The sequence below is a fragment of the Cottoperca gobio genome, chromosome 15, assembly GCF_900634415.1.
Source record: "Cottoperca gobio chromosome 15, fCotGob3.1, whole genome shotgun sequence".
NCBI classification, from domain to species: domain Eukaryota; kingdom Metazoa; phylum Chordata; class Actinopteri; order Perciformes; family Bovichtidae; genus Cottoperca; species Cottoperca gobio.
This window is the reverse complement of record NC_041369.1, coordinates 782473-797048: the sequence shown is the minus strand read 5'-3', so window position 1 is coordinate 797048 and position 14576 is coordinate 782473. Positions and strand designations below refer to the sequence as shown.

Below are 14576 nucleotides of genomic sequence, written 5' to 3'. Positions count from 1 at the left end.
TTTTTATTAGCTACCATTTTAGTAGACCTCTGCTTAACACATTAGGTTCTTAAACACCAATAGACTTGTTGGTAACATTGAATAAACCAGATAATTGGAGAGACTTGTTCTTTCCAGGCTCGTGGGGTCCTGGCTCAGGTTTATGTTATCTCAGCCAAGCATGTGAATGCACCACAAATGAAAAAATAATGATATATAATTACAGACTGTGTGGAAGCAGCAGCATTATTTAAGGAACTGTGATTTGACCAAATATTGGATCATTAGTCATGCTTGCTTTATCAGGAAGCAAAGCAAGAAACTTCATCCTGCTCCAACTGGGGTCAATGTTAGTTACACTGACACTTTAATGGATCCTATTGTCATGAGCCAAATTCTCTTGGCATGAGGCCAAATTAGTAAAGTGTTTCTTTTTCTTCTCCTTTTTAGTTTTCAGGTGAACAATGTGGCCTAAAAAGCAGGATAATATGCCTTGAAAAATAGATGGCTTTAGGGTCTAGCCAACTTAAGTGTTAACACATCTGTTCTTCTAATTGTTGGTTCTTACAATATATACCTGTGTGTGCCCACTCCTCCTAGATGGTAATAGGCGTTTATAATGAATAGCAGGCTGTGGAGGAAGTTTCTGTGCAGTAGGAGCCAAGTCCTGAATTTAGAGGGCCAGTAAGTCAGAAACACTTAGAAGCTAGTTTCCCACAGCAGGTGAGATTGACATGAGAGACTCCAGTCGTGACCTTAGAAAGAACAAGGGAGTTAATTTAATAGCGAGGGAAGGAAAATGAGAGAAACTGACAGCATAGGCGATGTTTTCCACTGCGAGAAAAAATCTCTCCACTTGTGACATAGCACATGTACAAAGACTTCCTAAATGCATGGAAGAAACCAAATAAAATAATGCTTTTTTGCATGAATATGCATTTCCATACCAGTTTGAAATTCAATGAGTGTGAAAGTTAACATTTCAACTTTTTCTGAAGCTTTCAACCTCGACTCATGGTCTTCATAACCAGATGGATCTTTTACATTTTTCTTTAGATTAAGAACTCATGCGTGTTGACTGATTTGGAAGATTTGAGCCTGAAAGTTTTATCTTGACTTTAGGAATAGTATTTTGCCAAAACAGATATAAACTTACCTCATGGGGAACTTTTCCAAGAGCTTCAGCTGCATCTCTCGGTCTTCATCGTCGGAGGGAACACTTTTAGAACGTATCTTTCCTGTTTGCACAAAAAAATCTTAACTCAAGTTCCACTTATTCTCATCTCATGGTCTTCTTCCTTATTTGTGTTGGCCTAAAAGTTGAGCATAAAAATTAATTCTTGACCTTTGAAATAGTATTTTGCCAAAACAGAAACAAACTTATAAGGTTCACATATTTGGCTTATCAACTACTTTCAGCTTCATCTCACGGTTTTCATTACGGAAGGAGCAATTTTTAGGATGTGTAAAATAAATGTTTAGCATGAAAACTAATTTCTGATGTTGGAAATTGTAGTTTAATAATGCTTCTTTTTTTTTCCTCAAGGTCAACTTGCTAACCTTCTTTTGGAGCTTTTAATCAGGAAATAAATGTAAAGAGTTGAGTGTGAAAGTTCATACTTGATCTTTGAAATAGTACTAGTATTATATTATATATATATATATATATATATATATATATATATATATATATATATATATTATATAGTACTAAGAAAAATCTTAATTCACTAGTGTGACGTGCAACTTTCACTCACTACCCTTTTTTTCATGACTTGTAACCACAGGGTTCCTGGAGCTTGCTCACTGGACTTTGAGACATTTAAAATAAACCTTAGACTTTGAGTTATTACTTTGTTAAGTTATACAATCTTGTATAAAAAAAACATGAATCCATGTCGTTGCCATTTTTTTTTGACAAGGCAGATCATCTCTGGGGACAGAAACCATCCAAAGCTCCATGTAACATCTGCTTCCAGACAATCTGTGTCATGAGTAACATTCACCTTCCTGTAACTGTCTTCAGTATCACTCCTCGCGTCAAAATCAATTTCAGTACATCTCAAATACCTCAGTGTAGTGGAGGGACAGCAGGAGAGAAATGTATCTTCACTCACTGAACTGCTTCCAGCAGATTGTGTCAGCCTGTCAGAAGTACAACAAACACATGATTGTTTTTCTGTTTCTCTTCAGGGACAACCTGGAACAAGAGGATTTCCAGGCTTTCCAGTAAGTCATGACTGTGCTTTTAAGATTTTACTTAACTTGGCAAGAGACAAGTTTATTGCTTTAACTTATCATTATGAAGTAAAAGTCGATTGCACAATGTAATGACTCTTATTGTCATTATTATAGAATAATGGCACCAATGACATCTATATGCTCTACTACAGTATAAGCTTTGCTTTCTCTACACAATTCTATTCGCCTTTGGCTACGATCTCTCGGGAACATAAAGGTTCCATTTACAGTTTAAAGGAAGTCAAGCAAAAAAGAAAAGCAAAAGATAGCAATGCGTAATTACAGGAAACAAAATAATTACTTGTTAACATAAAACAAGAAAGTAACAAATCATGACCTGACTGCTGACTAATAAATAGTTGACTAGTTGTTTGTGAATAACTATTGAATATAAAGTGATAAGAGATTGTGAGTGCATTGATCATCTGCTAATGACTGATTCTGATTACCTTCTTAGTGAACAGTTTCTGCTCAACACTGAATCACCTGCCAAATGACACACAATGACTAATTATTACCTCTTGTTTACGTGCTTAGTTAGAAGTAATACATAAGTTGTTCATCATACTGAAGAAATAATATAATTCTAAAATACATTCATATTTACCACTGCTGTGGTACTGTATGTTTTATGACATCGATTCTGTCTGAAAATATTGTCATCTATTACATTTATTTCATTTTTCTAAAGTTTATGAGCTTGCTAACCATTGTATCTGTGTCACTGTGTGCACACAAGCTAACTGACAAAGACACAAACAAACAGTTTGATCACTTTAATGGAGCTTTATCTCTTCTCAAGCTGCAACCTGTTTTGGAGCAGAGCGACATGTTGATGTAGTCGTGTCGCAGTCATACACAGTCCTGGAAAGCAACATTCACTCAGGCACTCACACATATTTTGTTATGGGTTAACAAACAAACACAGAAGGCTTTAGGGAATCTTATTGACTCTAAAGTGCACTTTGTAAAGAAAGAAAAAACATTTATGTTGTTACTTTAAACGCAAATCGTAACCTAAATTTCAATTTACTGCCAACATTACTTAATTAAACTACACTGACTCCACCTTTGCATTTGACCTTTATTGCTATGTATTGAGCAAGCACTTGCAAATAACTGGTTTTCCAACTAATGTTGTAATGGGACCAGCTGTTGGTGCAGTCATTTGTGATGCAATCACCGATCTCCATATTCACTCAAACATTTCCTTCTCTTCTTTTATCCTAGGGTCCAATTGGGTTGGATGGCAAGCCTGTGAGTTTCCCGAAGTGCTTGTCAGAAAGTGAAATAACTGAGTAATTGAATGCTTCTTTAGTGCCTAGAAGCCAGCACTATGTGATGATAATGAGCATAATTAAGCTAAGAATGATTATGGTCATTATTGTAATAAAATATCTATAAGTGTCATTACTGCTATTATAGAGTGGGGTTAAACTAAGAGTGTCTTCCAAGGAAATCAAGTAGAGGTATCTGTTTGGATTGATTTAATGATTATACCACCTGCACTCACTGTTTTAATGTTCACGCAGGGACAGAACGGACAGAAGGGAGATATGGTAAGCATTCCTTACATTTGTCATAAACATAGTTTCACTATAATGCCATTACCACAAGTCAAGCATTCATTTGAGCCCATAACACCTTGGAAATTTATTTTGGGCATGTTACATGAAGTTTACACGAATAAGCCAAAGTAAATATTAAATAATTGCATTGAATCTTGTTTTGCTGCTAAGGTCACTTTGGCTGTCTGTTTATTTTGAACCCACAAAGCTATAGGAAAAACAGAGTGGCGGCCTGATTTATGCCACACAGTAATGGGCTCACAGTGTATTATATGCAGTGGGGAAAAGGCCAAGTCAGATGGGAGCTGTTAGCCCCACTCATACTTTCAATCAGGGTTAGCAGGTAAAACTCTGAAATTGGCACTGAGGGATTTTATACTGTGCTTACTGGGGCACATTTAATGCCTCAAGCATTCACTTCACCAGTAACATTGTATATCCCTAAATCACTTGATTTTTATTAGCCATACAATGAACATCATGTTGCAGGTAAGGCAGGGTCAGGTTTTTGAAATCATCCATTTTAGTTTTGTTCGTAAATCAATGTTCAGTTTCAATGCAGGAAGTAGTGTGTCCTTTATGTCCTTAAGGTGGGAAATAAAGGTGTGGAGGTCAGAGTTTGTGTTCTATCTCATCTAAAATTCCTCTTTAAAAAACAAAGACTTAACCACAATCTTTCCCTTATCTTAAACAAGTAATTGAGTTGTCTAACCTTAATGATGACGTTTATTTGCCATCATCGTTCTGTACACTTAACCATACCATAGAGGTCAAGGTATGGTGACGTACAAGAAAACAAAGCAAGAATGTTATTCTCGATCTGACTGTTGGAGTTCAACTGGACCTTTGACCCACCACTTTGGATTGTTCTCGTCTCATTTCCAGCTTCAATACAGATTTGCAGTATAAAAGACCTCTGTTCCAATTGACTGATGATGTGTTGTAGGTCATTTTAGTGTAGTCCAGCTAAGGTTAAGGCTTTTTCACGCCCATTGCTGCTTCCAGTAGCTTCTCCTATGCCTCTCGGTCAGATGGGTTTGTTTTTTGAAGCAGGGGGACAGCTCCGGTGAACTCTATGCCAGTACAAACGACAACATTTCCAGGAGGCCAAGTGGGTTGGATACTGTTTAATTTTTTTTTAATGTTGATTAATGGCCCCATAATGAGCTCCTGTTTTTTAGTCTCCTTCCTGACGAATGTCAGGAGCTATTAAAAGGGGCTTTGAGGGGTTGCCTGGTAAATGTATAGAGATGCTGTTGCCTTCACAAAGTGACTTTGGAGCTGCTGAACCTGCGGGGTCACCAGCATGGGGTGCACTGGATGTGTCCTACTGGGCCCTCTCCCTGAGTTCATTAATCAACCAGTCGCTGAGCTCTGACAGCTACTTACAACCCGGGGCACACCCCAGGGCCTGGTGGGAAGTCAAACTGAGGGCCTTTGCCCATAACAAGTAATTGGAATAGACTCATGTAACAGCTTATTCATCAGTTTGATTGATACCATGACATATTTACTCATTTCACTCATGTTCCTTGCAAGCATTTGTGTTGAGTCATGTTGAATTGTTTGTGGAGCTGCAGATGTTTGCTCATCATCACATTTCACACTGATTTGCTGTTGTCTTTCAGGGTCAGCGTGGTCCTAAAGGACTCCTAGTAAGTTTCTAAAGTCTGATATCATTCCTGACATAATAACCTGTACTCTTTCAAGCTAACTGCTTAACCACTCATCACCTGTGTTTTTGCTTTTTCCTAGGGGGAGCCTGGACCCAAAGGGGACAAGGTGAGGCATGGTTTGCAGTAGTTTGACCATTTGGCTAGTAACTCATCTAGTAGTTTACCAGCCAGCAGTGGTGGAAGAAGTATTCAGATAACTTACTGAACTGTTATTGTTTATTTACTGTGAAAGAGGTACTCAAGCAAATGAGCATTGTACTTCCATAAAGTTCACAAGAGAGGGTTAAAAAAAGTTTAAAGTAGAAGCAGCAGACGTCGAGATATCCTGACTTTTAATCCCTAGTATGGGACAAGTTATAAAACACTACATTTCCCAAAATGCAAGAAGAAAGCTTGTTGTTGTTAAACCCTCCTTGCCCGGTAAAACCTTTTTTTAAAGGTATTGCTTTCAGTTTGTAACACAGACTTTCTGATATCAATTTGTACAAGAGGAGTCTTTTTTCTGATGGAACTTTTTTCTGTTCTTTCCAGGGTGTATGTGGAGACTACACACACCGGGTATGAAAACATTTTTTAAACATTAATTATTTCACATTACTGTTTCACAAAAAGCACTTCATCATCAGTGATTATTCTAAAAACCAGAGATGATTATTAGCTGCCTATATATTGCAATATAAATGTTAATATTGACAAACTGAACCTCTATTGTTGTCCTACAGCGTGTAACATACATCTCTCACAGGTCAACATGTATGTACAGTTTCATAATGTCAAGGCAGAATAGAAAAGTGAAGTTGGAAGAAGAAAAACGAAATGACTACAGAAGCTGGACAGACAAATGGCTAGTAGCACAATGATGGGTAGCACATGCTGAGCTCTGCAGTTCTTTGGCTGACGTCTCTGGGGTTTGGCTTGTTGAGCGAAAACAAGGCAATTACCGGCGGCCTGCTGGAGCACTATGTGATAAGAGCCCTTGTGTGTGGTGCCAAGAATAAGAGTCTCTTGTGTAAAGGGGGATTTTTCAGATAACAAAGTCCATTTCCAGCGTAATTCAACCTTTCAGTTATTAAACTGCTCCTGCTAAGATGATCAAAGTTCTTTTTTTTGGCGTGCTTTGCCATTGCCATGCCATTTGCTACCTTATTTAAAAGCCCTTCAGTAATAACAGTACGAAGATGAACTTGTTTTATGAGTTGTTATCAATAATGCATCATCTTATCATGATATCAATCATATAAAAAGGGCTATCCCAGTCTGGTTGGGATATAATGCATCAAAGACAAACACCTATGTCTGTAACCAATAGCAGCAAACTCTGAACAGTAAATGTTTCAGGCTACATACAACTCAGAATGGGGAGTTCAGTGGAAGAAGGAGGATTTTGGATTGATGTCTTTCGCCTGGAAGAAGCCCAGTCCCAGTTATTTCTAACAAGCTTGCCTGTTGAATTTGTTTTTCATACACTTTTCAGAGCCCCCTGCAGCAGGGTGCATGGGAGGTCCATTCCCAGTGTCTGCTCACACTCCAGGCATCAATCCTGTAGTGAGACCCTAGGGGGTTGGGGGGTTACTGTAGGTGGAGGTAACATGTTCAGTGTTAAGAACAAAGCCAGCAAGATCAGCAAATATTTCTTGTGTTTTTGTGTAATGTGTATTTCAGCAGCAGCCCCACTGTTAAAATAATATTTAATTGTTCAAGGAAATATGCTAATTTTCTTTATTTCTGAGAGTGAGAAGTTTGATATCAATCTCATATCTGTGCGAGTAGGGTTAGGGTTCAGGATGCAGTTAGCCTAGCTTAGTATAAATACTAGAAGTAGTGGGAAACAGCTAGCCTGGCTTGGATAAAGAAACCTAACAGCAAATATAAAGCTGACTGTTTAACTGTTTTGTTTAACACCCACACAAAGACCGGGGTAGTCAAGTTTTGGAACAATTTCTTGGCGGAATAATTTTTCTCTTTTCATTAAATGCATAATGCCCACTATGTCTAAACCAAAAAGTACTACATACATTTCTGTTCACATAAAACCTAAACCAAAAGGACATCATGAGATTAAGTAGGTGTTAGAAGTGTTGGTCGGCATTGTTTCTCTCACTATGCACAGACCAGGCTAGCCTCTTCCAGTATCTATAAGCTAGGCTAACCATATGTTGACTGGAGCTCTGTACTTAACACAAAGACGTGAGATGATATCCACGTGAATAGCTCACTCTCTGAAAGCAAAGAAACAAGTAGTTTGAGCTATTCCTTTAAACGGAAGTCTTCTTCAGAATTCAGGAGACATGACTCACTACTTGTGTGGTTAGATAGTGGCTTGTTGCCATCATTACCAACACTGACTGAAATGACCGCTCCCCTGGTGTGTAGGGCCACTTTGTGCAGGATCTTCCTCTGAAAACCCTGGCTGCCTTGCGCTCCAGTCAGGCTCTGATGTTGAAGGTTTGTGGGTGCCATCAAACACCCAGATAGATTATCCGCAGTGGGTGTGTCACCAAGTCGTGCCGCAAAGAGAGCCATTGCCCTAGAGCCAAGGCATTCCTCAACCCTCGGCAACCAACCAAAAGAGAGAAAAAAGATCAATGTGGTGACGAGGTTGCTACTGACTTTGTTCAACTCATAAAACATATATCTTTAAAAAATAGATTAAAAAAATGTTACTCATATGAAGTTAGTATCTGTTTGAATTGTTACTGGAATTAAGGTTAATATGCGTACTTCCAAAGCAATGGGATGCCAATATTAAAATGTAATCTGTGAATTTAATTAAGATGTAAATTACAAAAATAAAAATTCAAATTCAAATAAGTAATGAACTGCAATTTGAAATTGAAAAATAAATGACAAACACCAAAATCAGGGAAATTACTTCAGACAAATGGTACAGGAGAAAACAGTATAACATTGGGTTATGGCGTATGATGAAGCTACAGCTTATTGCCCCTACCCTGTTTATAATAAACTACCATTTGAACTATTTTAGATCAACAGGAAAAAACACAAATAAATATATTTTTCATTGGGTTTTTAATTTTACTTAAATGTTCAAAGAAATAAAGAAAGAATATGAAAATCTGAATTACATTTTTGTCCATACATAACTTAAACGCAATTGGACAATATCATTTTAATATCATTACATGATTTTGCTTTAATATTGGCGGCTCTTGACATTTAAACATGTTGTGGTGGATAGCTGGAAATGGTGAGGGACAAAGCAGCACACTTGCCTACTTATTACATGTATCCCCCTACTTATATTTACTCATAACATTCTGTATATATTTCCATAGAAATAGTACTATTGATATTTTTGGCTTTCAACTGATCTACTTAAAAATAGTGTGACTGACCACACAATGAAAAGAAGTATGTTCCAAGACGTATTATGCTAGAAATATGTACAAGTATTAAAGAGTAGTGAATACTTCTTTTTTGGGTTTTAGCTATTGGGTGAAGGTTGTCTTTACTTCAAGGTTGCGTATAATAAAAACAAAAAGTGGAAATATGTACACTATGTAAAAAGTAGGCACGTTGCAAGCAGCTGGTTGTACTTGGTGTCAGCGGGGAAATGTAGCTATCAGCGGGATCATACCTGTACCGTCCTGTCCTAAACTTGTATCTCATAATGCTGGTCATCTCAACAGAAGCGGCGTATTGTACAGCCCTGTGTTGGACAGTTGGCCACAGTAAGTCTGGATGTGCACTGTAACTGTACTGCTGTACTCTCTTTGTGGCAAGACTGGCGCCCACCTCTGCTCAGCTGCAATCTAAGGGCCTGGCTTACTATTAATGGGGACATTGATGCACATAAATCCTGAATAGAGGATGCTTGATGATTTGCAACCAACAGACTGTCAGTATCTCAGACATTTGAAAGCTTTCACATTCTTTTGAAATAAAGACACATTACAGTATATCAACCATCCCCTTTGTCACTCCAAGCCCATAGTTTGCTGTGCTGGTGCCTTTTTTTGTCTTTCCTTTCTTCAACCTTGTTTCCTTTTTTCTCTCCTTTTCCCTTCCATTTACTTACTTTTCACTCTGATGTTCTATTTCTCTTTTTCCTCCATATCCCTCCCCCCTTCTTTCCTCGTTCTCCTGGTTCTACACTGTTTCCTTTATCTGGCCTCCTGGTGACCTTTGCCCTGTGACCTTTGTTCACCGCTGGCCACATGTGCTTTGTGACTCCCCCCGGCAGATGTTGCCCATCACCGTGCGCAACATGCCCTCAATAAGCCCTCTAATCCTAAAACGCCTAAAGGTACTATTCTCTCTGCCCCCTTCTTGCCCCCTACTCTCTGCCCGCCCTGGATGCCAACCGCCATCATCCGTCGTCAAAACCTCCCCAACCCTCCTCCGCCGTCATGCTGTAATTAACCAACTTTTGGCTGCTACTGCTTCTGAATGTCTAGTCATGTTCAAAGCTTTTCTGTCAATGATGCGTGACAGGAAATCAAATAAAAATGCTGCATTTTTCCTGGTTTCCAACAAACAACAAATTGCTATGTTTTGCCTAAAGCTTTTCTTTAATCTTAAATAAAATGAATGGTAGTTAAAAGTATTCAGGGTGGTTTTTAGTGGAGGTAGCCAATGGCAAGAAAATAATAAAAATACAAACAAAGTAGATAACAAAATCCTGAAAAACATACAATCCTTGCATCTTTATACAGGCCGTCGTTTCTCCTTCAAATGCCATGACATGTATTTAATATGCACTAGTGATCTACCTTCAGCGGCAACATTCAGGTTCAACACAGTAGTGTTGCATTCATTGCAAAGCACAAAGAAAAGACAAACAGTGTTTGCTTCGGACAATCTCTCTTTAAAATGATTTATGTTTAGTGACCAAGTATTACATAAAATTGTAGGACTCAAAAGAGACTGAAAAATAATTGGCAAAAGTGAAGTCACAAAAATGGCAGCCTACATTTCCTGCAATGCAGCATGGGAACATCTACATCAACTCCCAGTGATTAATTTGCTGACATTTAATTGGTGCCCATTTAACCAACTGGTTTTAGCTCAATAAAATGATGTAGTGACCAGGTGCAGATATAAAAGAAATACAAAACAAATAAAAGTTCACAGTGAATATTTTGCAGATTAGTTCAATATGAACATTATGGCAAATATATACAGGAAAACATAATTCATGCAGCATTACCTTTTTTCCAAAACACATTTTGCTAATACAACGTCAGTCAAGAACGTTGATATTGATGATTCTCCAAAATCTTGGTTTATATATTACTACAATATCTATGCATAGAAATGATGGTATGTTGAACTTTAAGAAAAGAGTTATGGCAACAACAACAAAAAACTAGGGTTAGGAAAGGTCCTAGTTACTGTAAAAAATAAAATAGACAAACACAAACATTATACATTATAAATGATACACCTATTCTATTACTGGAGCTGCTGCCCCCGCGACCCGATCCCGGATAAGCGGTAGACGATGGATGGATGGATGGACACAAAGTCCTTTGACATGAGTCGGGCACCCAGCCCCTCCATCACTCTTACTTTCCGCCACACTTTGGCACTGAATGTTGTCTCTGAACGTAAATCGTCATCACCAATTTGTACTTTGAAAAAATACATAGATTATGTCTCTTAATGTGCTGAAAATAACTGATTTTGTAATGTTTAAATAATATTTTACATAAACTATTTTCTTTTGAACATAATGAAATCTATGAATATACTCACATAGGAAAATACAAAGTAAAGGTTAAACTGTAACTGATCACATTACCATTTCTTTACCATATATGTTGACTCATTCAAAGAGACATGCAAAGTTATTACATGTCCTGCAGCCCATCAGTTCCTACAACACTAGACGGAGCTGTGTGTGAAGGAGCCTCCGGGTACTGCCCTGTGGGTCATTTGGTACTCTGGCACAGGTTGGCCTGGTTGGCATCAGCATTAGTTGCTGTCATACATTGAAAACACAAGATGGACTTTACATATTGTACACAGTTCATATTGCCCCTCTATGGTATCAGATATCAGCCAACCACTTTTAACCATCTGATATAATGGGCTTTCCATCAGGATGAGAATAGAATTCCTTCTAGATTGTTCTTTCATGTGATCAAATTGTGCGGAACAGCACATTTTGTTATCAGTTATTGGCAGCTGCACTCTACTCATAACAGTGTGTATAACCCCTGAGAAAAGCCTAACATGTCCAGAGACACACAGTACATCATATCTGGACAGTTTTCTGCACTGCAGCACAGAGGAGGAATGATAAAATATGAATATAATATGGATGGATATGTTCTCCATTATCTTAGAATAGAGGCTTGGCAGCACTCCCTGGTCCTGAGCTACTGTACATGTGGGTTCTCCTACAATAACACAGTGATTGCTGAGTGACTGAAGTAAGGCCAACGCTTTGTGTTAGGAACTTCTCTAAGTCGGACCACATGGGCAAATAAATCATGTACTGTAGCACATTGCATTAAATGTCATGCTATGCAAACTTGTTGCCCTCTATGATAATGCATACTTCCATATGGAGGTGTCTTTTCTATAAAATATTGACTTATAGCAATCAACAAATTGATTTTATGAGTTCCAAAACATGAGTAGCGGAAATTAGTTTAGCTTAAAACAAAGGAGAAGCAGATTCAGGATGAGTAGCAGCCAGACAGATTTATTTCAGCCAGGTGTATTTATTATCTTCATATCCTGTGCTCATTGTAAATTTCCTTTATTTGATTTTGTTTAGTCTTGGCTATGGTTTGAGATAATTCCCAGGGTTCTGGCTGTCAGTGGGTCTTCAGAATAAATATACACAGATTAGCGGTATATTTCAAAGAAGCTGCAGGAATGATCTATGTCAAAAATGACATATCTTCTATGATCTCTAACTGAATTTTATTTTATCCAGTGATTATTAAAGCTAAACTTAGACAACAGGTCTTGGAAAAATGAGGTATCCAGGACCAGTCATTCTATGAGACTGGTCAAAAAGTTAAAGAACTACGTCAGTGTCACATAGTGTATTTCCCATTGCCTTGCTCTCCAAACAAATGTAGTCACAAAGAAGAAAGCACTCATTGCACTAACTAGTTTTCTCTTGAGCTATTCGCCTTTGTCAGCTAGTGGAACTTGCCCAGGTGTCATCATGTGACCTAAGTACCATACTTTGGTAACTTAACATGTCAAATTATAAACCCTGTTTCTGTTCAAAGATGGATTCTGGCCTCAGATGTGAATGTCCTCCTTGATCTTTCTGTGGCCGTCCACTGACTCCAGGTCAAGGACTTTGACCTCTTCTCATTGGCTGCTGTAATCAGTTTTGTGCTCATGTTCACATGGAGCTGATATTGTCAGTTGCCAGTTGTCCTTCCATGTTGTGACCGGTTTCCAGACCCTTATCCGGGGTAAAGAGGTAATTGGGTTACTCTGGTTACTTTGTTTTTAAAGTCAGCAAACAATCGAAGAAAGATCAAGACTGTCAGTCACAATTAGTTTCTCGCTCCCATTCTACACTACATGAATTGTCTTTTTTTCAATGATTTACATTTGGTGCTACTCCACTTACCCAGGATCCATGCTGGGGCCCTGGGCAAGGGTCTGGCAGCTACTTACAAACTAGGAAGGGGTTAAAGTTATCGACCAGGAGTCAGTGATACAAAGTTGTGCACTGAGCTCCCATCATTGCTAGCTAATGCTGTGACCAGCTTCAGTCACAGAAAACCCACTTTCTGCCTCTTGTATCCTTCTTACCCAGGGTACTTGCTAAGAACCTGTCACAAGGATCCTTGATCATGTCCTGACACCTGAGCAAGCTCATTTCTCCATTGAAAAGTCCATTGGATATTGTAGAAGCCCTGGAAAGGAGTGAACCTTGAGTTTGGAATATTTTATCCCAGATAGGTGTTCAAAAGGTCAAGAATGAATCTTCTTGCTGAAGAATTATAACTGCTTGCTCCCTGACTAACCCTCCTCTCTGCAACCCCCTACTGTTTATTTGTGGTGTTGTGTGAGGTTGTTGTGTTGGCATGGCCAGTGTGGTGAGGTATGAGCATGGCAGGTTGTAACTCAAGGTCTCCCAGCAGGGCGAGCCTGGAGCGCAGGGACCCCCGGGACCCCCCGGACTTCCAGGGACCCCAGGCCTAAATGGAGCCAGTGGCACAACGGTGAGTCCAATTCGAGTTCAACCAGAAATTAGAATTCTACCTTTAAACTAAAACAGTATAAACTGAGGTTAACCTTTTATGTTAACTCAGAATTTGCCAATTTGTTTTGTATCAGTGGCCATTCAATTTTGTTGTCCGTCTGTCAATACTTAACGACTTCCTCACCCGTCTGTGGCTCTCAGCCCAAACCCCACAGGTTGCTATGGAAGACTTATAAATACATGAATTTCAATCATTGTTGTTGAACATACTATTTTAGAACCACAGCAGATGATTAGATTTTTACTTTGTCAGGGTATTTTATTTCTCTTTTATATAATTTTACAAAGGTTTAAAGTGCAAGTTCAAGCTTGATACTTTAGTGGGAAATGATCTAGAATGTACTTCCAGGCTCAATCCACCAAGGGTATCATTGCAAATTCAAATGGCTTCAGGGAACTGGTATTGTAGATAGTTTTGTGGATCAGGTGTAATGCATTGTTGCTCTTGTCGTACAGGGTAAGCCTGGTGAACCAGGCAAACCAGGAAAAGACCCAAGGGTAAGCTTTGGTTCAGTTAGTCCTCCATCTTTAGTTTCCAGAATCTTCTCATTAGTGAAATGTTGTTGGTGTGACATAAACCTTTTTGTAATGTCTACATTGTTTCTGCAGCTTTTACCAGGACTGAAGGTAAATATATTTCTCTTCTTGTCCAAACAGCAAAATTAGATCTCTGAAAAACTTGATTAGCATCACTGTGACCTCTCATGATGACTCAGACAAACACACTCAGGCCCAAATAAAACAAGCCACATGAAACACGGATCAAGTCAAGATGTTTCCACTTGGTCTCTGTGCAGCTGCTCTGATATTCAGACCAATCCCACCTTGACAACAGAAGCTCTACACATCCCAATGTTTTCATTGTGTAGATCTCCACATGATGCATTAATCATCACACATTACTCG

The 14576-nt window shown here is 38.6% G+C and overlaps 1 protein-coding gene across 2 annotated transcripts in view; it reads left to right on the top strand.

Annotated features, from left to right (window-relative positions):
• Nucleotides 1–14576, top strand: part of col13a1 (collagen, type XIII, alpha 1) — a 118579-nt gene that overhangs the window by 64323 nt on the left and 39680 nt on the right. For both annotated transcript variants that reach the window (XM_029450478.1, XM_029450477.1), the window contains exons 6-15: nt 2173–2208; nt 3451–3477; nt 3753–3779; nt 5417–5443; nt 5544–5570; nt 5996–6022; nt 9669–9731; nt 13546–13629; nt 14127–14168; nt 14280–14297. In XM_029450478.1, the coding sequence (XP_029306338.1) occupies nt 2173–2208; nt 3451–3477; nt 3753–3779; nt 5417–5443; nt 5544–5570; nt 5996–6022; nt 9669–9731; nt 13546–13629; nt 14127–14168; nt 14280–14297 (378 nt within the window). The remainder of the gene's footprint in view (nt 1–2172; nt 2209–3450; nt 3478–3752; nt 3780–5416; nt 5444–5543; nt 5571–5995; nt 6023–9668; nt 9732–13545; nt 13630–14126; nt 14169–14279; nt 14298–14576) is intronic.